General features: G+C 42.5%; 1 protein-coding gene and 1 long non-coding RNA gene across 7 annotated transcripts in view; one reads left to right on the top strand and one right to left on the bottom strand.

Moving 5' to 3' along the window:
• meis2a (Meis homeobox 2a) overlaps nt 1–8,201 on the bottom strand; it is a 120,834-nt gene extending 112,633 nt beyond the window's left edge. Inside the window, exons 1-6 of one of the 4 annotated variants that reach the window (XM_080203155.1) lie at nt 7,915–8,201; nt 7,397–7,626; nt 6,505–6,646; nt 6,097–6,147; nt 5,343–5,393; nt 4,273–4,422 (exon numbers count right to left, since the gene is read on the bottom strand). In XM_080203155.1, the coding sequence (XP_080059281.1) occupies nt 4,273–4,422; nt 5,343–5,393; nt 6,097–6,147; nt 6,505–6,646; nt 7,397–7,626; nt 7,915–7,926 (636 nt within the window). In that variant the 5' untranslated portion in view covers nt 7,927–8,201. The remainder of the gene's footprint in view (nt 1–4,272; nt 4,423–5,342; nt 5,394–6,096; nt 6,148–6,504; nt 6,647–7,396; nt 7,627–7,914) is intronic. The other 3 variants (XM_080203157.1, XM_080203156.1, XM_080203158.1) reach the window with 3 other exon arrangements.
• A 690-nt stretch (nt 8,202–8,891) lies between these two features.
• Nucleotides 8,892–16,437, top strand: LOC145352800 (uncharacterized). Of its 3 annotated transcripts, none has more exons than XR_013888580.1 (4): nt 8,892–9,256; nt 10,451–10,682; nt 15,729–15,889; nt 16,059–16,437. It is a non-coding gene; the product is annotated as an uncharacterized LOC145352800 (long non-coding RNA). The 3 variants fall into 3 exon arrangements; XR_013888581.1 differs by having other exon boundaries at nt 9,032–9,256; nt 10,562–10,682; XR_013888579.1 differs by lacking the exon at nt 8,892–9,256 and having other exon boundaries at nt 9,898–10,682.
• Nucleotides 16,438–27,067: the final 10,630 nt, after the last annotated feature.

Raw genomic sequence — 27,067 nt, 5'->3', positions numbered from 1 at the left:
CTATACGGTTCTGGAAGACTCCCGATTTTACCTCTGGCCAGTGATAAATAGTCAAGCTTCCTGCAAAAATGTGCGCTAGGTGAAGAAGAAAAATCACCCAGGGTTCAAGTGCCTGATCTCCAACAGCGATTTTAGTTGGCAACACCAACTAAATGTATGGATTTTGAGGATAACAGGAACGGTCTTAGTTTTGAATGCCTACCGTATCAGATAGCCTACCTTTATGCAATATCTGGACATGTTTACGGGGAACTAGCATTTAGTTGAAGGACCAGAGGATTTTAGTGACAATGGAACCTTAACCCAGCAAGGATTCAGTGACTTTAATAGAAGAGGGGAGCAGAAATAATTTGCAGAGGAAAAAGAAACAATGGACACATATTCTGTATTTATACTTAGACATTTATAAAATATTTCCATGTGGGGTTAAAATTGCAGGTGAGTGCAATATCAAGAAATTACATTGATGCATAATCTGCTGTAATTGCAGACCAAAAATATTCAGATTTTAAATGCTAAGAATACTAAATAAATTGTCAAACTATTATTCAGTATATATGTAAAATTGTGTCAGTACATGCCGTGGGTTCACATATAAGTTAAGTTAATTTACTTGTATACAATTTCAGTTTACACAGTTACTGAACATTCTGAGTGAGCTACTTCAATAACAATATTATTCACCATGCTCCATTCACTGAGTTCCACAGTATTTCCCACATGCAAATCAGAGGCTGGTTAAATACAAATGGTGAGTGAAAAATGCAAAGCAAGTTTTGTCTTAAAGGAATAGTGAGCAAAGGCTATTTTTGAGGTGAAGTTAGTTTGGATTTAGGCGCACGTTTCTTTGGTGGGAAAATGAGGAAAGGATATTTGGAAAAAGCTCTGTTTCACTGTTCTAGCTTAGAAAGACAGAGGAGTGCACAATTCTGTGCCTTTTATCAGGAAGTTCATGGATGAATGTACACACAATGTGGGAACAAGGAATTAGAATTACAAGCAGTTACTTCAGGAATGCATTTCCAAAATACTAGGTGGATCATGTCTTAACCACAGTGCACAGAATGCGCTTGTACACATCTTGTAGAGAAGGTAATACAACCAATACCTCCCCACCAGTTGTAGTTTATGTGTCCACTTTATTCTTGATTGTAAAAGACAAAAACTCAGTAATTTAGGAGTTTGCGAATAATGGGAATTTGTCAATAATACATTTGAACTGCCTTTCAAGAATGAATTGATTATGAACTCATTTAAATCAATCTGTAAACACACTACATCTTTGTGGTTACAGGTCAATACTTTTACCTAAAAAGTGAAAATCAAAGCTCAATTTAAATAAAATCAAATTAAATAGAACTAATTGCAAATTTTAGCCAACGCATCAAAAGTCCAACTCAGTTGCTCCCGGGCTTGTAAAAAATATTTTTATCACCTAAGGTGTTGCACAGGCAGACAAGGATATTAAAGTTGAAATTAATAAAGAGCAAATTGAAAAGTTTACGCTTGCAGGCCAAGTATGAAGTAACAAAATAGAAGTAAAAATCTTGACACTTGAAACAATTTTACAGATTCTAAAGGGCAACGGATCACACAAGCCACTGCTTCACAACTGTGCAATAATACTGTATGTATATGCTCGCTTGTAGCTATCCCTACCCCCTCACAAAATATCTTCATAGGATTTAGTACCCATCAAGCAGTTATATCTTTCTCCCCATGTGGCAGATTGACACTGCTGAATAGGCAAGGAGAGGTGTGTGCTTTCTGGGTGTCAAGCAGCTGTCACAGATCTGTCACTTCTATAATGAAGGCAATCCTGGCTCACAACAAATTAAAACACATTTCCTTTCAATCGGCGCTATTCAAGACCTAAATCAGTTCAAACACTCTAGCCATTTCATGTGCAAATAAAACAATGCAGTACATGCATGGATAAGAATGGCTACACCCCAGGTAAACAGGCTGCCTCGAATCCTTTGAAATACTTCATCACCATCAATGCACCAACTTTCACCAATTGAGATCTAGCCTTGGGTTATGTAGTGAAAATCCATATCAAAGCATAAAGGGAGTCAAACAAAATAAATTAGCATCTTCAACTATGTGCAGTGCCCCTTTCTGTGACCGAGAAGGCACAAGAATTAGTAACAAAGAGGGCCAAAGATTTCTATTCTTTATTTGCTTTTATCTCCATTTCTTTATTGGTTTCTCTCCCCCCCACCCCTTCTCTTCCCTTCCCTGATCTGTCAAGAGAGTCCCAGGAATTAACGTAAAGCGTGCGATTAGCTTAAATGTAAAAACAATTTACAGCAAAGTGCTACCATCATCACCTTGACACCAAGTAATTTCAAAAGGTCCAAATCCAAATACTTAACCAGAAGAGTGCACATAGGCAGAACTTTAATGATATGGAGTCAAATGAGCAATGCACCAGAAGTGCATTTCATCGAAGCTAGTTGGGAATAATTTTTCATAAGCTTTTCATCTCCCTGGCCCTTTGGATGTTCAAATTAGTGCCCCTTTGAAAACAAATGGCAGGGGGTTTGATGTAAAAATTTTCATAGTTGAAATCACCAGGAAATAAAGGCTCTGAATTATAATACTTAATGAAGTGATAAACTCAAACGGGTGCAAGATAAATGGGTTGTTATATTTGGTCTGTTTTGTGTTGAGAATGTTGCACTTCTGTAAGTAAAACTACAGTTATCATATTATCAAAATGTTAACCTCCCAACCCCATTCCATTATAGTGTGTAAATTAGAATTTTTTTAATGGAACGCAGTAAATTGACTATAGCATCTGCCATCTGCCAGTAACTTAAACAGGCAAGTTTATCTAATCTCCTCAGTATAAACACTGCTTCATTTCTACACATCAACCTGGGTTGAAATACACCACCCCCTCCTCCAGTTAAAACACAGCTAATTCCATTTTGGAAAAGCCCAAATCTGATTCCCTTCTCAATCATTATGGATTGGGGAGGGGAATACAAAAATGAGAATAATTTCCATGGGACATAAAATCACGATTGAGATAAATTGTTCAACAGTCTGATCAAGTTTTGTAAAATCGATCCTGGTTACAGATTATATATATATTTTTAAAAATCATTTGATTGTTTGGTGTGAGTCTTTCCCCACTCTATTGTTAGAAAATAGCGACTGCGGTTATGTATAATATCACCGCAATTCTTTGCTGCGTTACGAGATACTGGTGAGTTTGAGAAGCGGATTTGGACTGCGGTCTCCCCTGTGACCAAGAAGGTTTCGCTAAGTACGATAGCGCGATTTCCCCACCTAAGGCCTTTTCCCCAGGTAGTCTTTCAAATACAGTTTGGAGACAGTGAGATTTCGGAGCATTGTTGCCCTGTCCGCCTCTCTGGGGAGTGTGCCTTAGCTACAGTGGGTCGGATCTACCTATCAGTGGTGTGTGTCCCTATGTGTGTTTCTGTGTGTGTGTCCAATTGCCAGTCTCACGCCAGATATTTCACATTTGTTTGCACCTCTGCTTCCAAACGCGAATGCGAGTGTTTTTTTTAAAAGAAAACCCTTTCTAACCCCTCCAAAAAAAAAACCGTGAATCTTGCAAACTCCTCCAATCACTCAACTCCGGCACAACAAGAAGCCAGCACCCCCGCAACCTGCCCAACGCAACCGAGCAACAACAACAAAGTATCTGGCTGCAGTTTAAGTTGCCAATATTGTTCCAGCGGCCCCCCCTGTGAGGATACAGTCAATTCCATCACTACATCCTAAAGACATTGGCCAGGTATCGATCGCTTTGGATAAATGAACACGGGAAGCATTTCAGTGCCTGTGTAAACTGCTTCCAAATACTCCCTGTTCTAACCACAATCTGCACCAGAAAACACAGTGATTTCGCGTTTGCCAACACCTCTATAATAACAGATGTTGTGCCACAGCGCCCGTGCCAAGCTGATTTCCTCCTCCCCTGCTTTGGTGAGGAATTGAGAGTTCCCCAAATCAGTGCAACCAATTCCAGAGTCTGGCCCCACGTTGGGCAGTGCAAAAACCCACTTACAATGTAAAAGATCTTACAATGTAAAAGTTCACAAACAGCGCTCACTCCATCAGGCCTGGCTTACAGCCCCTTCACATTTACCTCAAACACCAACACTTGGCCAAGTGGAACAGGGACACAGCACAGGTTAAAAAACAAAAAGAAAACAACGGCGAGAACAACACCAAAAATCCAACTTCCAAAAACAGCCCAGCGCCGCTCGGAACAAAGCAGAAAGTTACACTCACATGTTCTGCGAGATTGGTCGATGATCCGGACAACTCTTCGTGGTCGGATTTCGAACTTCCATCTCGCTCGTCGATGACTAAATCTATCGGCATTTTCCCTTTTAAACAGCTAATGTACCGGTGGCAGAAGTTATCACAAAGTTCGTGGACCTGTCGAGGGGGGGAGGTGGACAGAGAATCCCAACAAACTAATCAGCCTCGGCAAGCTTGGAGAGAGAGTCAGGGAGGGATGTGTACGGGTAGGGATGGAGGTATTAGCAAGACAAGGAAACAATAGTAAAATTGTTCATGCACTTATTATTCTCCGGGGACTTGCAGCAACAAGTATTTGAAAGAGGGCAAAAAAAATATGCAGTTAACATGAGCAAAAAGCTCTCCAGATAAAAGGATTCCGATCACCTTGCTGCTGCTGTCTCTTTATTCCGAAATGAAATCTTACACATAGCAGAGTGGGTGCCTTCAAGCGAGGCACCTATCTCTAGATTATCATCCCTACTGTAACGGGCCCAAAACCACGTGTATGTGTTTCACAGTGTTTAATCTGATTGCTTTCGGAATAATCTGCGCTCCCTTGATAAAAGATTTATCCCTGGACCGTAAGCAGTAACTATTGCAAAGTGTTCGCGCTCACAGCCCTGGGAATTGGATTTGAGGCAGCGAGTTCAACGCTTCGGTTGCGACTGTGGAACAAGTTTGCAACGCTGGAAAAATGATCCAATCTCTCAATTCAAAGCCACATCAAAGAAAACGCTGCGATCTGCAACTTGAAGCCAAATGCTTCCAAACCAAATGCCCTTTTTAAAAAAATATATACATCTATTAAGAAGGCAGGCGTGTGCAAGCAGGGAGCAGCTCTTCTGAACCTGCCCGTATCAGCGGCGGCCAGAGAAAGACGCTCTCTGCACTAACAACACTGTCACTTTCTATTGTTGCAACACATCTTCCACTAATTGAACAGATAGACTTTTGGTTTATCTGGTCAGCAACGAAACATATTTCTGTGCATTTTTCCAAACCGTGACACGCAGCGAGATCGAACACAAGCAACAGAAAACTTTATTTTTTTTTACCTTTTCTAACTCCAAGAGGTGGAACCTTAATACTTGTATTGCTTGGATCATCTGCAAATGTATTACACATGTTAGACACGCCGGAGAGAATTCTCAAACATCTCTGTTCAGTTCCGTAGCAAAAACTCACACTAGAGACCCTGGCAAACTTTAAACGAAACCATGTACAATCAAGCGAAGTTCAAACTGTTTACTGACATCTTTCTATTAAATTGGCGGTGTAATATTTCGCATTGTTGTAAGGTATTTTAGGGAGCACATTATGTTGGGGGGGGGGGTTTAAGAAAGTGAAAGCTTGGGTTGTGTAAAATAGATTTTCGAGGGAAGTTGGAGAAGGGGGATTGCCAAATCTCCACGCTGCTTTTGGGATCTTTTAAAACCCAAATCACTGGCAATTTGCAAAGCGGTGGCGTGGAAAGATCTCTTCCTTGCTAAGCAGTTATTTCCAAATGAGCCCCCTCCCCACCCCCCAGCTCCCTCCCTCTCACCAGCCCCCCCTCTCCCCCGTAATCCGCCCATCTTCCTGCGGCTGGAGGAACCGGGCTTTGCAAAACCCCAGCCGGCCAGTCTGTTAACCTGGCGTGGAGCGCCGCACAAGAAGTAAAAGGCGGCTATATTTTTTTTGCAAGAGCAGCATTGATTAAAAAAACAAGGGGGTGGAAAGGGGGGGGGGGGCGCTCATCTTAGTCCTAATTATAACGGCCAGTGTTTTCTGCGTACAACGTGCGAGAAAGATCACAAAATCGCGGCTTACCAAGTTATCCAATTCTGGATTTGAAGAGAATAGTGGCTTTTCTGCCCGAACCTAGACAATATGCGAGAGGAAAGGGACTCAATGCACTGCATCAAGAGTCGCAAAACTAGCTCTAAACACTTGAGAAAAGTCTCACTGTCCCAAAAGGCACGGTGTGCTTACTAAATAAACAGCATGCGAAACACAATTAGTGCATAAATGATATGTAATTACTTGTAATTTGACACATTTATTAAAATGCTAGTGTGTTTCACCTTTGAAGACTTATTTACTGATTACATTTAAAAACAAGACTGCTTGCAAGACTATCGTCGCAATGTCTTTCTGTCTCTCTATCTCTCCCCCCCCCCAACACCTCCTCCTCCTCCTCCCAGCATATTGTAGAGAAGATGCGAAGAATTATAAGACCTGCTTTGCGAATACTGCGATGTCCTCGTTAAAAGAGTCGGACGAGCAGACATCTCCCCCTGCTACGCCGGGTTCTCGGGGAGTGCAGGTCGCTAACTCACATTTTTCAAAGACCAGCGCTAAGAGAGGAAATAGAGGGTGCCTGGAAGACAAGGGGGGGTTTTCGGTCAATTACTCTGAGCTCTGGAGTACACGAAAAGCTGAAAAGTATGTCTGATTTTTTTTTCTCTCTGTGCAGCAATGAAAACAGTCTGCTAGTATCTATCTCTCTGTGTATAAGACAACTTCATTATTGCAATTGCCCCCAACATTTGACAAATAACAACCCTGCCTCTGGACTGTTACTGACACATGCATCTCCAGCTAGTAACTAAAATTGGGATTTATCTTTTTCTTTAAAAAAAAGAACAATTCTCCAGTTATTCAGCACCCACCCCCCCTCAACACACACACACACACACACACACACCAAAGCTAAGCAACAAGACAGCAGCCATTTTGAACTAAAACATAACTTAACAGAAAAACACTGCAAAAGAGGGGGGGAGAGAAAAAAAAGCTGGCTGCTTCCGGTCACTTCACAGAGCTGTGGATGGCAACAATAACAACAGAATATAATCATGAGAAAAGCAGCACTTTCACATCCAAGCCCAAATGCAACAATATTCCACAAGACAGTGGCACAAAAAGTTGGGCGTGCAGAGTAAACTTTGTAAAACACTTGCTTAGCCCCCCATTCACCACCTCTCTGAAGTTGCCAGTTTTATTTGGCTTAATATTGAGTTGCTTAAGAACTGTTTCTCTCTCCGCGGAACGTGTCAGTTTGGTCTTTTCTTTCCTCACCCCCCACCACCGCCCCCCCCGCCCCAAATCCACAATTTTTATTACCTACCCATAAATTGCATCTTTATCTCTCTTCAGGGCATCGTTGACAGCGGATCCCATGCTGGTGGGCATGACATTGGGGTGAGGTGTATGTGGTCCGTAGTGCTGGCTGTGGAGCGGCGGCCCGTGATTGAGGTGGTGCACGGGGGGGATCGGCCGGGGAGCATGAGGGTCTCCGTACATGGACGCCGGTACCCCGACTCCATCCATCCCACCGTAATGAGGAAGTTCATCGTACTGCATGGAAGAAATCAATAGAGGGGAATTGAGGGAGGAGGGGGAGGAGGGGGGAGGGAGAGAGAGAAACGGCAACAGAATCGCGTTAAAAATGAAAAACAGCAGAGCTACAAGAAACATGTTGGTATACATTCTAGTTGGCTAGAAAACGTTCTCCTGTGTCTGTCTGCTGCTGAATAGAGCCCGCCATCAACAGCAGCAGATGAAGGGGTAGCTGGACAGGCCCCATCGATACAGGATTACCCGATAGGTGATTTTTTTTTGCAGATTTGAAATAAAGAGACCTACCCTTTGCGCCATCAGTCTGCGCTCCCACACTGTTGGATGCTCCGTCTCTCTCTCTCTCTCTCTGTATCCCCACAAGTCCGCCTTTAGCTGTGATTCTCAACGAGATCCCTTGTTATTTTTTTTTGGGTGGTGGTTGGAGGGGGGGGGGAGGGAGGGTTTTGTGTGTGTGTGTGTGTGTGTGTGTGTGTGAGAGAGAGTTTTTCACAGAGACACACAGTAGTGCCCCCAATCCAGTCTCCGACTCCAGCTGTATCCTCCACTATCGCAGTCTTTAAAAAACCGGCCCAAGCAGAAAAGGAGGGGGGGGGGGGGAAGGGAGGGAGGGTAGGGGAACTTTGCCTTTTCTCTCTCTCTCTCTCTCTCTGTTTCTCCCCTCTCTCTTTTCTTTTCCAAGCTGGGGAGAGAGAGAGGGAGAGAGAGAGGGAGGGAGGAAGGGGGGGGGGGGAGAGAGGAAAGAGAGGGGGGAAGAATTGTCAAACCACCAAAAGAAAAGAAAATAAGAGAAGAAATTGTACTTGAAGATTACTAGCGGCTCGTCAACAGCCCGCTTGGCACAAAACTGTCGCCTCTCATGGCTTTTGGGACTCTCCGGTTGTCAATCAAGGCAGGATTGTCAAGATACTGAATGAATGATGTTCTGTCGCTGCAACAACTCCGCTTGCCTTTGGACCGCTATCTTACTGTGGAAAAAAAAGCGATGAGAATGTTGACCCGGAGTTAACAACAAGACAACACAAGACAAAATGAGAATAATAAAAAAAAGCAGATAGAGAGGGAGAGAAGGAGGAAGGGGGGGGGGAGCAGCCTCGGCTTCTTTCGCAGCTTTTTTTTTCAAGGGGGGGTTGTTTGTTTGAGTAAGTGGCTGTCAGTAAGTATTGAGGAGGTGGCAGGTTGCTTGCTTACACAGTGAATGTGTTGTCAGGAATAACGCACTGGCGGCGGCAGCGGCGGGACAATGACGGAACCCGGAAGTAGTGGTGAGCATAGCCACTCGCACGCCAAGCAGTCTCTGATATGTAGAGTGTGTTATCCGGACTGCTTCAAGTTATGGGAGGGGGTGGGGGGAGAGAGAGAGAGAGAGAGAGAAAACTGCGAGAGTGGAAATCACTCCAAACCCTCTCCCCCTCCCAACACACACACAGTGAAAAAAAAATCAAGGTTATAAAACTAATCTTTAAATCAATCAACATTTCCCAGGCTAGATTCACTTTCTTTCTGGGTCCGTTTAAGTAGAGAGGGGAATCTTTCTCTCTCTCTCTCTCTGTGCCTTTCCTGTCACAACAGCCAAAAAGGAAAAGTTCTTTGGTACGGTTAAGGTTATTTCAGAACTTGCCAAAATGAGGTAAGGGCCAGAACATCCTTTGTAAAATCCTTTGCTTAATATCAGCCTTCTCTCAATCTTCAGACGTTAGGCGGTGGAAGAATTTCTGACTTGTCTCAACTTCACAAATAAAGTAGGGAGCTCGTTAGCGAGACTCATCCATAACTGGTTTCCCTCCCTCTCTGTAGAAGCATATATTTACATGTAGATGTGTGTGTGTGTGTTGGGGAGAATTCTTCCAGAAAGGCACCCGCAGTTTTATTTAGTTAAGAAGTTCAACAGGCTTCGAGCGATTATCTTTCTCGCCATTCTGTGTGTGTGTGTGTGTGCCCCGGTTTACTTTTGCTAGCTTTCTTGCGGTTTGCAGGGCAAAGCTTAGATATTAATCGCAGTAATTCCTGATAATGATGCGTCTAATTGCACGGCGTTAACTTGGGAGAATTTAAGTGTGGTCCCTCGCACCCCCTTGAGCGAGAATGAACTTTTCCAGCGGAAAAAAAAATCCTTTTGTAAAGGCGAAAGTAATTTTTTTTGTGTGTGCGCGCACCCCGTCCAATCCCTTCGCCGCAGCCAAATTCATGCACCCAGCCGTACATCATGGCACTCACTTATCAGGCCTGCATCTGATCATCAATCACTGGGGGGGGGGGAGAGAATGGGAGAAGTTAAGGGGAGGAGCATTGGTCGATCCATTGATTGCAGTAGTTTTGTCTCTCCCCCCTTGCTCCCACCCCCAGCCCCAACCCCGTTCACGGTCCCCTTGCTCACAAAGGCCAAAAGCGGACTATTGCCTTTAATATTTCGCCTCCATCAATAGACACACCGGCTTCTGTGCATGTGACACCCACATATCGATGGTTCCACTGAAATGGCAAAACACATTGTCTGCGGGATATTTGATTTCCAAAAATTAAACACGAATCACGACTTTCTCAAGGCAGACAGAATGTGTAGACTATTTTTTTCTTCTTTCCCCCCCCTTCTTTTTTTTTGAGGACACATGGACACAATAATGCAACTTCAGGGGTCAATAAAGCGAAAAAAAGATTGAGTGATTTAGAGGATGCTGGTGGTAGTGGTAACCACTGCAATTAAACAGTTTGATTAAACGAGGCATCATAACAACAATGATGTTTGGGAAAACCACCCCTCACATAAAAAAGTAAGATAGTGCTGCGGCTGACAAATGCCTCTGGGCATTCCAATATGTTCCAGCCTCTAATACCAAGGACTGCTGACAATGTAGGAAGGACAGCATCGAAAAATCGCTCTCAAAATATTTTTACGCACTGTTTCCCCCTTCTCTCTCTTAAAAAAAAAATTGAGACGTACAACTACTGAGGATCTGCAGACTTGCCGAGACGGTCTTCAAATAAGTATTCTTCTGGTATACTCCACTGGCGACTGGTACACAGAATGATAAGTACATCCGAGTCCTTCGCATCAAGTAAGTGCGTTTCACTAACAGGCTTTTATTCTCATACAGTGTGCAAACGGCAACGTTGCCATGGTTTTGCCTAACCGATGTAAACCACACATTTTTCTTCCCCCCCCGCCACCCCGATTGTTAATTTGGGGGTGTAAGAAAAAAAAATGGGACAAGGCAACGGACGGTGTCTGGGAGCAGAGCGGCAGTTGTGAGTGAAAACAGCCCAGTTTTAATTCGAAGCGAGAGCCGACCGCCAATTCCTCGTCCTGAAACCCGCGAATAAAAACCTATCTGTCGGGAGAGAAGCCGAGTTTTGGACGCTTTTGTAAATTGTGAGCCCCCCCCCCCCACCCCCTCCTCTTTACTCCGAAGCAGCAGAGCGACGAGTTGGCAGCGGCGATGAGTAGAGACTTTCTAAAGTGATAAATAAAAGGACATGTTGTGTGACTGTCATCGGTGACTATTGAAACTGCATTTGTTCCGATTCGTTTTTTTTGTGCGTAAATGAATATTGCGCTGTAACTATCTCCTACTGTAAAGTGGGCGCCGGAAAATCCTGCACCTTTCTAGATTAAATATTCCAACTGTAGACTGACCATTTTGCTTTGAATATCTCATCTTCGACTGATAATCCCCGAAGTAATACGTGTGTTAAACATGTCAACCCCATTCCAGTTTGTTTTAAAATACAAAGTGCCCACTCGGATTTTCTGTGCTTTAAAAGTTTTTAAAAAAATGATCTCCGGCATTTGTCGTCAATATTATTAGCAAACAATTGTCGGCCAAAGCGCCATTTAAACTGGGCGGCAATCAGCAAACAAGGCACGAATTCTGCTGTGTTGCAAATGGTAGTCACCTCGCATTCTTATCAGTAGAAATCTATTTAATAGTTAGAGTTTTTCTTCTGAATACTTGAATGTAAAACACGACGGTCTCCCGTTCAATAAAAATTGGCAGAGCTAGAGTACAAAATTACAGAATTTCCAAAGACAGACTATCAGAGCCAGAAGAGTATTTCTGTAAAGTGTCTCTCTGGGTTTCGCTAAGATATCAATTCCATTTCAATCTTTTTAAAAATATACATCACAATCTTATCAGTATGATGTGTATGTCTTTCCTCCAAACTTGCCTTTAAGAGGTGATTGATTTGTTTTATGTAATTTGTTTGGTGTGGTTTTTTTTTAAAGTTTACAGTTTTTAGTTATCGGGATTAACTATAGGCCAGGCTCTCCGCACCATCTACCTTCCAGAAACGCAGCCTTTTACAGGGGATTTGAATAGGGAATCAAGTCGCTGTCGTTCACATAAAGGCAAATATGTGTCCGGTTGTGGAGTGCATCTCCATCAACAAGCAGATAGTCGGGGCTAGCCGAAGATTGCTTTAACAGCTGGTAAAATTTCATCTTCTGGTGTCAAATTGGGGTCAACTTGGGGTTAGAGCTATCAATGTTCCGAGTAAGCAGTCCAGCTGTGTTGAGATTCATTAAGAGTTCAGTATCTTTTTCAAGGAAAACAGCGCTAAGATAATCAGAGAGCGAAGGATCCCGTTCCTCTTCCTGCAAGTGCAACTCAACTGGCGCGAAATGGTGAACGGATCAAAACTTTAGGATTCATCCCGAGAAGCGACAGAGACGCTCCTCACCCCTTCCCTCTCTCCATCGTGCGAGTTTATCTACCCCCTTCCTCCCCATTCACCCCACAGCAGAGTTTAAAACATTGAGGAGATCCCACCCTTATTTACTGATGCCAACTCCATTCTGTTCAAAGCAGGCACCCTTCCTGTGCAATTTGCTTTTGACACAGAAGGAGGATTGTCCGAATTATTCACCAAAAGGTGAATTAAAGTGAAACGAACTCCCCCTTCCAGAGTAACTTTCAGACACGCGTTTAGTTGTTAGTTTAAAAATTTATATTCGTGAATATAGAAAATGCGCAAACCAATCCCCAAATAATCCCAAATCGATTGATAAAAGCTAGCCAGGCTATGATCGCTCAGTTAGGAACAGCCGTGTATAAACTCTGAATGTTATAATTTGTTTTAAATTAAGGTGTCAGTTCCCCTATGGAATGATGAAATGTGATACATAGAATAAAGAGAGGCGATATGAGCGGAGGTTATTTGCATGTTTTGGTTGTTATAAGGGTAACCGCGTTTGAATGTTCCTGGCACACTTAACCATGGGTTTTGTTTAAAACTGATTGCCTTTCAGTCTAAGTTTGTGTGTGAGAGAGTGTGTATGTATACCTTTTATTCAGTTTTGGGAGCGTCTCACCCCTTCCCCCTCCCCACCTTCCATATTGTGTAAATTTGTGTAAATATATTTAATTTGCTAACTGCAGAAGTTTTTTTTGAGTCTCTCTCATTGTTCGGGGGATGAGGTAAGGCGCGGCTTCAACACTTTCGCAATGTCTTTCACCAGATTATTAATTCTTCCCAAGAATCCTATTCCCCCAAAACCGACTCAAGTCTTGAATTTACAGGTTGGTTTATTTACTTTCAAAATCATAGCTCTCCCAAACAGACCCGTCCCTCCCCAAAGGGGAAGATTTAGGGCGATTGGTGTTGAACTTTTCCTGACCCCCCCTCCACCCCACATCCCAATGTAAAGGGGTTACCATTAAGCCCTATAAAAAAATACACACTTAGGTGTTTAGTGGTTACCTGCAACGCACGGAAGATTAAAAACCACCGGATTCCTCTTCAATGTCCACCCCAACCATGCCGCGTTACACACACCAAAAAAAAATCCCCAAAGTGGTGAACTTTGGGGCAGATGTTGAACAGCGAGATAGCTGCTTGTGTACAGCGGCCCTTTAGCGCTACCTGGCGGGAGTCTGACTATAGCTTTCCCATTGCTGAGAAGACATTGTACTCAACACCCCCCCTTCCAACCATCCACCCTCTAAAATAGATCCTTGCAAAGCCGCCCTAAGTTCACCTACCAGCAGCACCGGGTCAGTGATCTGGTTTTAAATGAACACATTAAATGGTGCCAATAGAATTCATTTCAAAGGATAACTCAGTGAGATAACCCCACGTCCAATGATCTCATTTGATTATAGAAAGAGTAAACTTTTTGTCGCCTGACCCTCCCTGCCCAGGAAGGCTGAAAAACCACCGCCATCATCCGCTCGTTATTTCCAAATTCTTTTATCTTCCTTGCCAATGGGATCGATTTCAAGACTAATACATTTGATTTCGGGAGCTAAGGGCGGCTTATCGCTAAATTGTCACAACTGATCGGCCGCTTCTTCCTTCTTTCTGATCTGCACCTTGTTATTTTTTGATGTAACCTATCACTCCGGTGCCTATTTATTTTTGACCGGCTTGGCTGCATTTGGGGGGGGGGGGGGGGGGGAGGCTGGTGGTGGGGAAAGGAATCATCCACAAAGCCGGGAACCCGCAAGTCACCAAGCCAGAACTTCTTAATGACCGGCGCTATTGTAGAAATGTTAATACAACACCTCGCCCACACAAGACACGCCAATCGCACACGGAAGCATTTGCAAGAACTGTTACTTCTTCGGAGATGTGAGCTAATTTAAGGACATGCCTTCTCCTTGACACATTTTAGCCGGGTTTTGTTTGAGTCGGGACGGCGTTTGCAGGCATTTAAATCGCTGATAATTCAAGCAGTTTCCCGGCACACAATCTATATTTGTTTAGCCGCTCCGGAGAAAGCTGGCTTTCTAATTTTTTTGTGTGTTGGGGGGGGGGGGGAGCAATGTTATTTACATTCACCGAACAATGGCAACAACACAAAAAAATCCCCCAACAAATCAGGCCGATTTAGGTGGTTATTTTAGATGTTAATAGACTATGCTTCTCTGCTTCTTAAACACAAACGAGCCATGTTTATAAGTAGTGGAATCATTTAATGAGTGTCATTAAAGCGTGTTTCATTGCAATTATCCCTGGATTAGACGCACCAAAACCAGGTTAATTTGAGAAAAAGCAATTAGTGGGTGCTGTAACAAAGCAAGGGTAAATCTTCCTCGACTTGATTGTAACAGTATCGCGATAAATTCCACCCGCTTGATATTTTATGTCTCTCACACCCCCCTTGAATCACACGCGAAAAGGAAGCTTAATTTTTTTTCTCTCTCCATTAATAGTGTTAACGCCAAGACAGTCCCCAAACAGCAGTTTTGTGATGTCCCTCGCCTTAACTGTTGGTTTTTGAGCACACTCTGATCTGCAACAAAGCAATATTGAGCCGTTATGTTCTGGCCGTGATTAAATGTAACTTTTTTATAGGAGCGGTGTCCAGGATTTACACTGGAATTTGGTTGCTAAAATTGGGGAATAAATCGAATGCATCTACCCCCCACCCCCCACCCTCGTCTTTCTGCCCTGTCCTCAAAGGGGAGAGTAAGACTTCAAATAATGGCACCGTTTTGAAAGGATTCTTTTCTTAAATTAAGACCAGCAAATAAGATATCGGAAAAAGAAATATTGTCCAGCTAAAAACATGATGGCAGTATTCCAGGAGCAGGAAATTCGCTCCATTTTCTAGCCCTGTCTCGCCTGGCATCTTTTATCCCGGGCAGCACCTTTCTGGCTCCACATTTGCGCCGTTTCTATTATTTAAACTTAAAAAGGATGATTTCAATTGGAAGTGCTTGATCCTTAGAAGGCACTGATGAAAATTAATTTTGCATTAATGATAATTATTCACTTGTTCAGTTCCATTTAGCGGTTAATGTGACTGTGAACAATGGAATCTCACTTGACTAAATTACTCTGCGGGTAACAGAGCAAGGGGGACATTACTTATTTTAGGAGTGGGTTATTGACCTAAACGGGAGTGAATGTTAAACATTAATTTGCGCACTTTTTTTGGGGGGGGGCGATTTTATTTCCTCCGTTTTCAAAAAAGTCCAATATAATTTAAATAAATTTGATTAGCCACGGTATTCAAATAATAGAATGAATCAGAACTTTTACAAGGAGACGAATTTGCCATTGGGGAAAACATACGCCGAATTTGCACATTGTGTGTGTGTGTGCCTGTATTCAATCATTACCTTTTCAAACCTGATTCCCAACTTTTTTTTCTTTAGACTGTGTGTGCGTGGAAAGGGATGGTGGCGAGCACTCGACAGCGGGGGTGCAGCAGACCTGGGAAGCCCCCCCACTTTAGATGGAGAGGCGGCTTCCCGATAAAACGCCGTTAAAGAAGGAATACTATCGAGGAAGGTTGTCGGGAATAAGCTACAAGCCAGTGGGTGAACTCTTGTTTTGTGGAGGTCAGATCACGGGCGAGTGTTTTTTTTCGCCCGCAGATCATTAGTCATAATTGAGTATGCTTTCTGTGGACTTGGGACTTTAAAAGTTAATAATAATGACCTTCTTGCGGTTGTCCTAACATTATTCATTTTTATTTTTGCCAGGACGATTTGCAAGCGATTCCCACTGACCGGAGAATACAATGACATCCTGGAAAAGTCATCACAAATGTGTTGTTTGTTCTTTAATATTATGTAAACAGATAACATTTCATCTGTGTCTTGGTGCGAATCAATCAGATTAAACCCAGGCTTCAGCGGTTAATATATTGATTCACTGAATTGCTGGACATGGTTTGCAGGATGTATTGTACTGCACTGTAACAGAAAGTTAAAACATTTAAAATAAAAAACATTGCTGTGTTTTACCATTCGAATATGAGCCATATAGATTCATTACCCCCCACCCCACCACCACCAATGCAGATTGACATTCGCTATTGATTTAATTACTAGATGAATAAAAAATAACTTCACAAATCAATGTCTCTTTGTGTGGCACATCTCTTCCACTTGTGCGAGTTTCATCTCGTTAAGTGAACGAAATAGAAACGGAACGGCGCAAATTTACGAACATTTTCGTGAAACAAGACCGCTTTAGCGTGCGATTCGTTGCAGAAATAATATATTCGCAATTTTCCTCTTTATTTAAAGGATTTTTTTTCACTATCGCAGCACGGATTGTAAGGTAGCCCCAACAATATCTGAATGTTTCAACTGTTGTGCCCAGGTAGAAGAGGGGTTAAAATACCTTTACACTAAGTTCAATCGGCTTCATTAGCTTTTAAAGATTTAGGGGAATTATTTTAATCGATTGGCGTCCTCTGTCCATAATTGAAAAAAAAAATAACGCATTATTAAACACGCTGCCGTGCTATTTGATTCTACAAATAAGAATTGGGGGGAAAAATGTCCAGTCTCATCAATGAAACGGGATTTAAATTATAAGGTAAGCTTTCACATAATTTTCCAACAGCAGCTCAATATCAAAATACTGATGGGACAAGCGGGTGGAAAAAGAGACATGAGATTGTTTGGGTTTTATTTGTTAATGAGGCGGCAGGTTTTTCTTTCTGGACGTCAGCCATCCTCTGAATGCGATATTAAAGCCATCCTGGACCGAGTGAGGTTTGCTTCAGGGCGTTACTCTGCAGCCTGAGCGGGGATTAGTAAAGGGGTTAATGTTACAGAGTGTTACAGACTAACTGCTCTGTGCTGCCTCGTCACAAGTCCCTTCCCACCGCCTCTCCCCAGGAGGCCGTCACATTTCTCAGTTCCTTGCCCTGGTTATTTCCAAATAGCCCCGTGAATCCTTCAACCACCTGTTTGGATCTACGCTGTCGCCCACAAATATCGCCATTAACCGAGAAGGGCATTTTTTAAAACGTTTATGAAGTTTATTTATTAATGCCACAAGTAGGCTTACATTCACACTGCAATGAAGTTACTGTGCAAATTCCCTGGTCACCACATTCAGCGCCTGTTCGGGCACACAGGGAGAATTTAGCATGGCCGATAACAAGAAATGTTACCCATATCTATATTCCTCATATACCTAACAATGAAACAAGACAGGGGTAAAAATAAGTGGGGATTTGTTCAGTTGGTGTAAGATATATTTCATGTGAAACAATAGCAGATTGCGAGCTGTACAGGAACCGCCTGAGCCACCAGAGGTTTTTCTATCCCAATGCCAGTGCCCAGACACCAGGGATTGCAGCTCTTATGTATAATTTCTTGTTGCTGTAGCTTGACCCTGCTCTGAAAGGCATCTCCCCCAGTTACTGTGGTTGAGGGGTCGCCAGGCTGTAGGTCCTCCTTTGGACTCTGACACTGCAGCTTCTTCCAGGAGCCAGGGTCAGGGACCTCCATCCACTGCCACCCTCCCACCCCTCCAATCCTATTCACAGCCACTGGCTACACGCCCCCCACCACCACTCCCTGCCCCCCGCTCCAACTCTCCAAAGCTGTGGCTTCAGTGGGCGCAGGCTCGTGCACGGGCTCCGCGCCGCCGCGACACCTTCTCTCTCTCGCGCGTACCCGATCCTCCCCATTGGGAGAAAGCAGCGGCAGAGCGCGCCCGCGGTCAGAGTGATTGAGTGTATCTGTGTGTGTGAATGTGTTTGTGTATGTATCTGTATGTTTGTGTTTATGACTGTATGTGTGTGTGTACGTATGTTTATGTCTGTGAGTGTGCGTAAATGTTGGTATGTGTATCTGTCTGTATATGTTTGAGTGTGTGTATGCATGTGCATGTGAGTGTATGCATGTATGTTTCAGTGTGAGTTTGTGTGAGTGTAAATTGAGTGTGTGTGTATTTGAGATTGTGTCTCAGTGTGTAAGTGTGTGTGTATATTTATGTGTGTGAGAGTGTATGTAAGTGTGTAAGTGTCTGAGTGTGCATGTATGAGTGTATGTGTGTGTGGTCCGTGTGTTTAAGTGTATGTGTGTGTGTATGTGTGTGTGTGTTTATTTGTGTTTGTGTGTGTATGTGTGTGTTTGTCTGAGTGTGTGCTTGTGTGTGAGTGTATGTTTGTATGTGTGTATATATGAATGTGTGTATATGTGAGTGTGTGTGAGTGTGTGTTTGTATGTGTGAATATGTGTATATGTGAGTGTGTGTGAGTGTGATTGTGTATGTTTGTGTTTGTATGTGTTTGTTGAGTGTGTGTGTTTGTGCAACAGGAGCTGTTAATGATAATTACCCTAAGTGTACCTGCAGCAGTGTGTACAGGTGAATAGGATGCCGGGTGTTTAAGGGATTAGACAGATTTGGCACGGGAAGTATTGCCATTGTTATATGTATGATTTATGTTTAAGTTACTAGATTGAGGAATTGTACCATAATGAGATTTTAACAATTTCCCTGATCTGTGTAACTGCTGGGTGTTGGCACCAATTTATTTATGGTATTTTGTGTGTTCCTCCCTTCAACCTGCTTTCATATCTGACTCTGTCATGACATGCCTTTTGCTACATTAACGGGTTGCAGTCAAGGAGGCAGTCCTCAGATCTCTGACGCAGTTGGTTCCTGAAAACTGCATCATAAGTCAAAACATCATAAGTTGGAATTGGTTTTCCCGTGGAAACAACATTATAAATGGGGGCTCGGTTCCAAAACCAAAGTGCGAAACCCAGTTTTCACAGAATAGTGAAAAAGTTGTGGGATCTTGCTTCAGTATAATTGCCTCTAAGTAGTGTATTTCCCATGATCTAATAATGCCTACACTTGCAAAGACACTTCTAGCCTGTATTTGAGAAGCAATTTGCCCTTCCTGAGGTTGTGAGAGGTGGAACATAAAGGAACATAGTTGGTAAACTATTCACTGGCACGGTGCCGTGAAGTCAAAAGACTTGGTGTATGAAGCGGGATTGAACTGTTTAGGCCTTTACTTTCTGGGATTTAGAAGAATGAGGGGAGATCAGATTGAGGTATACAAGATGATAAAAGGTCTGGATAAAGTAGACGTGGAGTGGATGCTTCCTCTTGTGAGGCATCCTAGGATGAGAGGTCATAGTCTTAGGATAAGGGACAGCAAATTTAAAACAGAGTTGAGAAGAAACTACTTCTCCCAAAGGGTGAATCTGTGGAATTCGCTACCCCAAAGTATGGTGGATGCTGGGACAGTGAGTAAATTTAAGAAGGAGTTAGACAGATTTTTAATTGGTAATGGGGTGAAAGGTTATGGGGAGAAGGCAGGAAAATGGGGATGAGGAGCGTATCAGCCATGATCGAATAACAGAGTGGACTCAATGGCCGAATGCCTAATTCTGCTCCTCTTTCTTATGAACTTATGAGGGCGCCAATTTGTAAACATAAGTGCTGTTTGCGGTGGCTCAACTGTTGTACAGTTGAGGGCTGCTTGTATTACTATGTTTACCCTGTCTGACTCGAATTATGTAGGACAGAGCTCTCCCTGTGAATGGTTATATACATACATACATGAAATGACTCCCCTTGAGGACAGTGCAGACAGAAACTCGCCCAAACCATGTGATTGAATTCCAGGTGTAAAATCCCCAATAGGCCCCAAGGGGGTTGACATTGTGCTGTAGTCATACCCGATTTGTCAGACCATTGCACAGTGCTTCCTCTGGGCAACCTCACCCTTCCTGAAATCACACTTAGAATAGGCCAATCCCAGACTCAAACTAAAATAAAAGCAAAACACTGCAGCTGCTGAAAATAAAAGATAAAAAAAACAGAAGACGCTGGAAAGACTCAGCAGGTCCATCAGATTCTGTGGAGAGAGAAATAGAACTAAGGTTTCAAATCTGTATAATACATCTTCGAAGAAGAATCACATGGATTCAAAACATTAACTCCGTGTTTCCACAGAATCTGATGGACCTGTTGAGTTTTTCCAGCATTTTCTGTTTTTTATTCCAGATTTGTATCACAACTTTAGTGTAATTGTGACCTCTCACACCAGCTTTTGTGCAACGGCAATATGTTTTCTGCGGAATGATAGTCAGTGTAAATTGATCTCGACAGATCAGATAGGATCGGCTCAGGTAAAATCCAGGAGCAGTGGAATTGCATTTCCAAAATAAAGAGCCCTGATCACAATCCAGGGAAATGCAGATCATAGCAAGAGTACATCAGCGACCTGGAAACATTGAAACACAGAATATAGAAGCAGGAATAGACCATTTGACTCTTCGAGCCTGCTCCACCAATCACTTTGATCATAGCTGATCAACAAATTCAATATCCTGATTCCACCTTCCTCCCTCCCATATCCTTTGATCCCTTTAGCCCCAAGCACTATGTCTAATTTCTTCTTGAAATCACACAATGTTTTGGCCTCAACTACTTTCCGTGGTAGTGAATTCTGCACATTAACCACTCTCTAGGTGGATAAATTTCTCCTCACATCTGAGGGGCAGCACGGTGACACAGCGGTTAGCACTGCTGTCTCACCACACTAGGTACCTGGGTTCAATTCCTGGCTTGGGTCACTACCTGTGTGGGATCTGCACGCTCTCCCTGTGTCTGCATGGGTTTCCTCCAGGTGCTCCGGTTTACTCCCACAGTCTGAAAGACGTGCTGGTTAGATGCATGGGCCATGTTAAAATCTCCCTCAGTGTACCCGAACAGGTGCTGGAGTGTGTGGGGATTTTCACAGTAACTTCATTGCAGTGTTAATGTAAGCCTACTTGAGAGACTAATAAATAAACTTAAAAGGTCTACCCTCAAACAATGACACCTAGTTCGGAACTCTCCCACCATTGGGAATTTATCCAACATCCAGAAATGATAGAAATTTCTCTGGGGCTTTGATTCTTACTTCCTCAGAAAATAGGAAAGAAAACGTTTATTGCTTACAATTGCACTGACGGTCATGTACACATACGTTGTAATGTCATTCCATACATGTGTTGATAACATCGACCATCTGTACAGCCTTTAAACCTGAGAATTAAGATTGAGTTTTAGTGGAGCTAGCACAAATAAACTGTCCCACTTCAAAGTAAATTTTGGAGAGGTTTGCTTCCGATAATCTAAATGATTTTAATCCCTGTAACTTTGTACTCCACTGCAAGGCTCTAAAACAAGAAACATGTTGTAAGTCATACTTTAGGGCAGGACGGTGGCACAGTGGTTAGCACTGCTGCCCCACAGCTCCAGGGACTTAAGTTCAATTCCGGATTCGGGTCACTGTCGGTGTGGAGTTTGCACATTTTCCCCGTGTCTGCTTGGGTTTCCTCTGGGTACTCCGATTTTCTCCCACAGTCCAAAGATGTGCGGATTGGCCTTGCTAAATTGACCCTAGTGTCAGGTGAATTAGCAGGGTAAATATGTGGAATTATAGGAATACAGCCCAGGTGGGATTGTGGTCAGTGCAGACACAATGGGCTGAATAGCCTCTTTCTGCACTGTAGGGATTCTGTGAAGTCTGTGTATAATTTTAGCTTGTTAGTATCCAAATTGTTGATGAGTGTTGGTTTGGAGTTACTGTTACAACAAAGAGAGGACATATGCAATTATCTAATGACATTAGCTTGATTTCCTGTGTTTTAAAGGTTTCATTTTGTATCTTTTATCTTTAATAAAACATTTTTACTCTAAGACATGAAGAAGACATTTCTTCCCACTTAATAAATCATGCCTCTACTTTGCACATCTTTTTAGTGATTTCTGTAAGTAAAACCTGCGTGCAAGAGGGTGATATCGTTCCAATCAGTGTTTCTAGAAAGTTTCAGGCTAAGGTATTCTTTTGTTAGGAATCTGTGAGTGAATGCAGATCAGAACCACTGTTTGATAAGAGCGTGAAAAGTTGATTTGAGTATAGGAACGTTTTACTGCAATTGTAGAGGGCATTGGTGAGACCACACTTGGAGTAATGTGTGCAGTTTTGTGTTCTTATCTGAGGAAGGATGTTACTGCTAATGAGGGAGTGCAGCGAAGGTTTACCAGGCTGATTCCTGGGATGGCAGGTCTGTCAAATAAGGAGAGAATAAGTCAGTTAGGATTATATTCATTGGAGTTGAGAAGAGTGAGAGGGGATCTCATAAAAAACCTATAATATTCTAGCAGGATGAGATAAAATAGATTCAGAAAGATGGTGGGGGAGTCCAGAACTCAGAGTCATTATTTGTGGTTTAGGGGTAAACCTTATAGGACAGAGGTGAGGAGAAATTTCTTCACCCAGAGAGTGGTGAATCTGTGGAATTCACGACCACAGAATGTAGTTGAGGCCAAAACATTGTGTGAGTTCAAGAAGAAATTAGATATAGCTCTTGGGACTAAAGGGATCAAGTGACATGGGAGGAAGGGAGATCAGGATATTGAACTCAATGATCAGCCATGATCAAAATGAATGGTGGAGCAGGCTCCAAGGGCTGAATGACCTACTCCTGCTTCTAGTTTCTATGAAAAGACTTGGATTTAGTCAGATCATTTGCAGGGATATTCAGTAAATCATGTGAAACATCAACTGCTCATTCACAGGTGGAATAAAAAAATTAAAAAGTTTATTTATCAATCACAAGTGGGCTTACATTAACACTGCAATAAAGTGAAAATCCTCTAATTGCCACACTCTGGCGCCTGTTCGGGTACACTGAGGGAGAATTTAGCACGGCCAATGCACCTAACCAGCACATCATTTGAACTGTGGGAGGAAACCGGAGCACGCAGACATGGGGAGAATGTGCAGACTCCACACAGATAGTGACCCAAGCTGGGAATCGAACCTGGGTCCCTGGCGTTGTGAGGCAGCAGTGCTAACATAGTAACAGTGATAAAACAGCTTGCAGAAATTTAGCTTCATGTACATTTTGTTTAAAAGAAAAATGTAAGATATGATTGTTGTACGGCTAGCTCAGAGATCCTGTATCATGTAAGTAATTGTTTGAACATTCAGACATAATGCCTAACGGTGTTGATTCCCTGATCTTGTTGCTGTACTAATATTGGCTTATTTTTATAAATTGGCAGAGGAGTGGATGATTGGGATACTGCAGGAGTGAAATGGAAGGAAAGACGAGTACAAAGATCGGAAAGCCTCACTTGCATTCATTTATTGGCAGATTCATGTAACAATAGATGTTGGAAAAGATGGAAAACTAATGGCTAAAATGTTACCATCATATCGTGTAGAGCAATGGCTGAAACAAATCACATTCAAAATAGGACAGATTGAATGGGAGCCCTTTTTTTGTTATAAAGTGTCATTGTTGAAGAATTAATTGTCCTCTAATAAAGGATACCATGGCTGGGGAAAACAGAACAGTTTCTCAATTCTTGTACTTTTCACTAGCACGCAGAACTCTGAATTCAAGTTTCTCACAAGCTGTGGCAAAGCTGCAGTAACCTCCAGTCATCTGCTGCAACCCTGCCTGAGACGAATGTTCACAACTGCATCAGTGTGCTTTTTTTTGATTTTTCTTTTGCACTAGCTATCCATATGGCCTCTCGAGAGTGAGATTCTCAATTATGTACTGAATTATGAGTCATTTTTGACACATTTCCATTTCCATTACGAGCTAGGTGTATTTCACAGAGAAGACTTGTACCTGGCACAGCAGGAGAGAGGGGGAGGAATCTTTAATCCCATCCCAGTTTTGACTGGCTTTTGAGTTAAATCCCAGCGGTGAAAGGACACAACCTGATTTTCCACATTGGCTCCTTTATAATTTTCAACAGTCGGATCCACTAAGACTTGTGCAATAAATAACTGAGATATGCAATTAAGGAAATAAAATTGCAGCCAGTTCTCTTCTTGCATTATACAGACTAATAAGGACCGAGTTTGGTAGCTGGAGAATGATTGTAAACATGAGAGTGCAGCCACTCTACATATATTAATATTCAAATTAGGTTATTGCTCACAATCAACAATGGGAAATGTACAGTAAGTAGGCAGGATGCAGCACCACAAAGATAGATTCATTTCCTGTCATAACTAGGATTATTGAAGTGTACAATGTTTATTAATTGTGAGCCAGCTTTCGTAAGTAAGTTGGATAGAGGTGTTAGCACTATTCAGATATTCACCCTTGCGCACATAATCATGCATTAAGAAGTCTCATCGCAAAACCTTATATGCCGTCAAACTTATTAATATAATTGCAATTCTCTGTATGGTTTCCTGTGCAAACTGTTTTCAGCCACGGCAAGTCTTCAGCTGTAAGCACCATGCAACAATTTTCAGAGGTAATGAGTACTTAAAGGCACGCAAGCATTTGATCATTTTTGGCCATTGACGAACGGAGTTAAGGAAAAGGTCTGTATCATATTCTGGCAAGGCTAGTACTGGAGTTGGAATCAGACCTGGTTCACATAGGTTTTGCAATGTGAGTTTCCTAAGGGTTGGCAACCGATCTATCCTATTACTCTTTCAAAATATTGGATTTTGTAATAAAAAGCATGCATCAGGAAACATTAAAAGTGCTCCATTTGGGAGTTATATCTCTGGGTATATATTTTAATGGTTGCAATATATAATGTGGATATTATTCTGAAAATAATTAATACATTTTCATGTCACATAACCTAGCATTTTGACTAAGAACCAGCTGACCAAATTATTAAGACAGTTCTATGTTGCAGGGATATACCTCTGCATTGCAGCATTATTTGAAACAAGGTTTAAAAATTAAAGTTGATTTATCAGGGTCACTCGTAAGCTTACACTAACAATGCAGTGAAGCTACTGTGAAATCCCCTAGTTGTCCCACTCTGGCGCCTGTTTGGGTACACTAAGGGAGAATTTAGCATGGCCAATGTACTTAATAGCGCATCTTTTGGACTGTGGAAGGAAACCAGAACATCCGGAGGAAACCCACGCAGAAAGGGGGAGAATGTGCATGTTCTGCACAGACAGTGATCCAAGCTGGGAATTGAACTGGGTCCCTGGCACAGTGAGACAGCAGTGCTCACTATCCGCTTGGTCTAGTCAGTGGTGCACTGACTTCTGAATCAGAAGGTTTAGCATGGATGGGGGAAGGGTGGTGGTAGTGTTCTAAATTCCACTTCAGGACTGGAGATAAACTGGGTTTATACTCCAGTGCAATAATGAGAAATGGTAGACGTGCAAGTTTTTAGTGAAATGTTAGACCCAAGCTCCTACGTGTTGGTTCAAGTGGGCGTAAAAAGGTTAATTGGGGACTATTTGAAAATGTGTTCGGAGTTTCCTATTCTGAGTCAAAGACTGTCCCTTATCCAACATCACCAAATCACATTCATCGGTTATTTCAGCTTGTAAGTTTATTGTTGAGGTAAGGCAAGTGCAGCAATGATGTACTTATCTCTCTTGCAATCAAGCTATTCATCAACAATGATCCTTAAGATGTTAGTGGGAAGCCATTTCCCTCATGTCACTCCATAACCCCTCACATTCCCCCAAGCCACCCATGCCCTTCTACTCCCTGATAATCTCCTCTCACATTCCCTCATGCCTTTTCACATTCCCTCATGCCACCTCAATGCTCCCCATGTACCCTTCATAGCCAAGCACGCAGTATGCACAATCTGTGCTCCTCAGGTGCCACAAATAGCAATGGGAATTATTTTAATGTAATTGGAAAGTCTTCAAATGCCTAATGATGTGAAAAAGCCCTGAATTAGAATTAACTGTGATTGATTCTGGGCCAAAAAATAACCCGAGTGGAAATAAATTGTGGGCCCTTAAGTTTTAGCTTTGTAGACATATATTATTATATATTGTATGTATCTTGTTATGAGCTTGCAAAGGTTTTAATAGTTTTTGGGTCACATTGTGTTTTTGAAACACAGCCAAGCACTCATAATGGAACAGTGATTATAAAGGAAGATTTCAGCTCCATTGGCAGAACAGATATCACTTACATACTAAATCAGAGTGCCTGTCAATCCATGGAGTGGGGCCAGGTGCAAACCATTTCTCCTACCTTCATAAGCAGGTTATTTTTGAAAAACAGTTAGATCTGCCAGTTTACTGAATACCCAATTGTGACAGACGAGGACTTTTTTTTACGTTTCTGAAAACATTACGACACTTTTTCCATTGGAAAAGTACTGTAATGCATGTGACAATTACAGAATGCTGGTCAATGTAGGGGTCATTTCACCCTTAAAGAACAAATCTCTCCAATGAATCACTGAATAAAGACATAACACTGCACTGAATAGTGACATTTGAAGGTGCCAAAATATTTTACACTTGTCTCTCAGACTATTCCAGACTCTGCAGTAGGCATTCCTCGAACATTCAGACATGGTATGGTTTCAATTGACTTTCAAAGCCCCATACCACCAGATGGCAATGGTGTGTGGGCAGAAACCTGATTTTTCTGCCCCATTTAAAATGGAGAATCTGACATCCGTGGTGTTGGCTGAGGGTAATGACTCAGGAAACCCGGCTGGAAAGGAACATAGTTTATTACAGAATGCAAAGTAAAACAACAATTATGGTCTACACACACTAGCCTCTGCCTGGAATTATAGTTCAGCAGGCCCAATCCTTGGCTTGCTTTATAAAAGGCTCAGGTAATGAGCTCCAGCTGGGCAGCACACTGCCTTATTACCAGGGAACTCATACTCAACCAGTGATTTCCCGATGGACCACATGGGGGTTATCACAGTTTGCATTTAAAGGTGAGAAATTTTAGGATAGTGGGGTTTCCTT

This window comes from Carcharhinus amblyrhynchos, chromosome 14, assembly GCF_965287045.1.
Source record: "Carcharhinus amblyrhynchos chromosome 14, sCarAmb.v2.hapA, whole genome shotgun sequence".
NCBI classification, from domain to species: Eukaryota; Metazoa; Chordata; class Chondrichthyes; order Carcharhiniformes; family Carcharhinidae; genus Carcharhinus; species Carcharhinus amblyrhynchos.
This window is presented reverse-complemented; position numbering and strand designations above follow the sequence as displayed.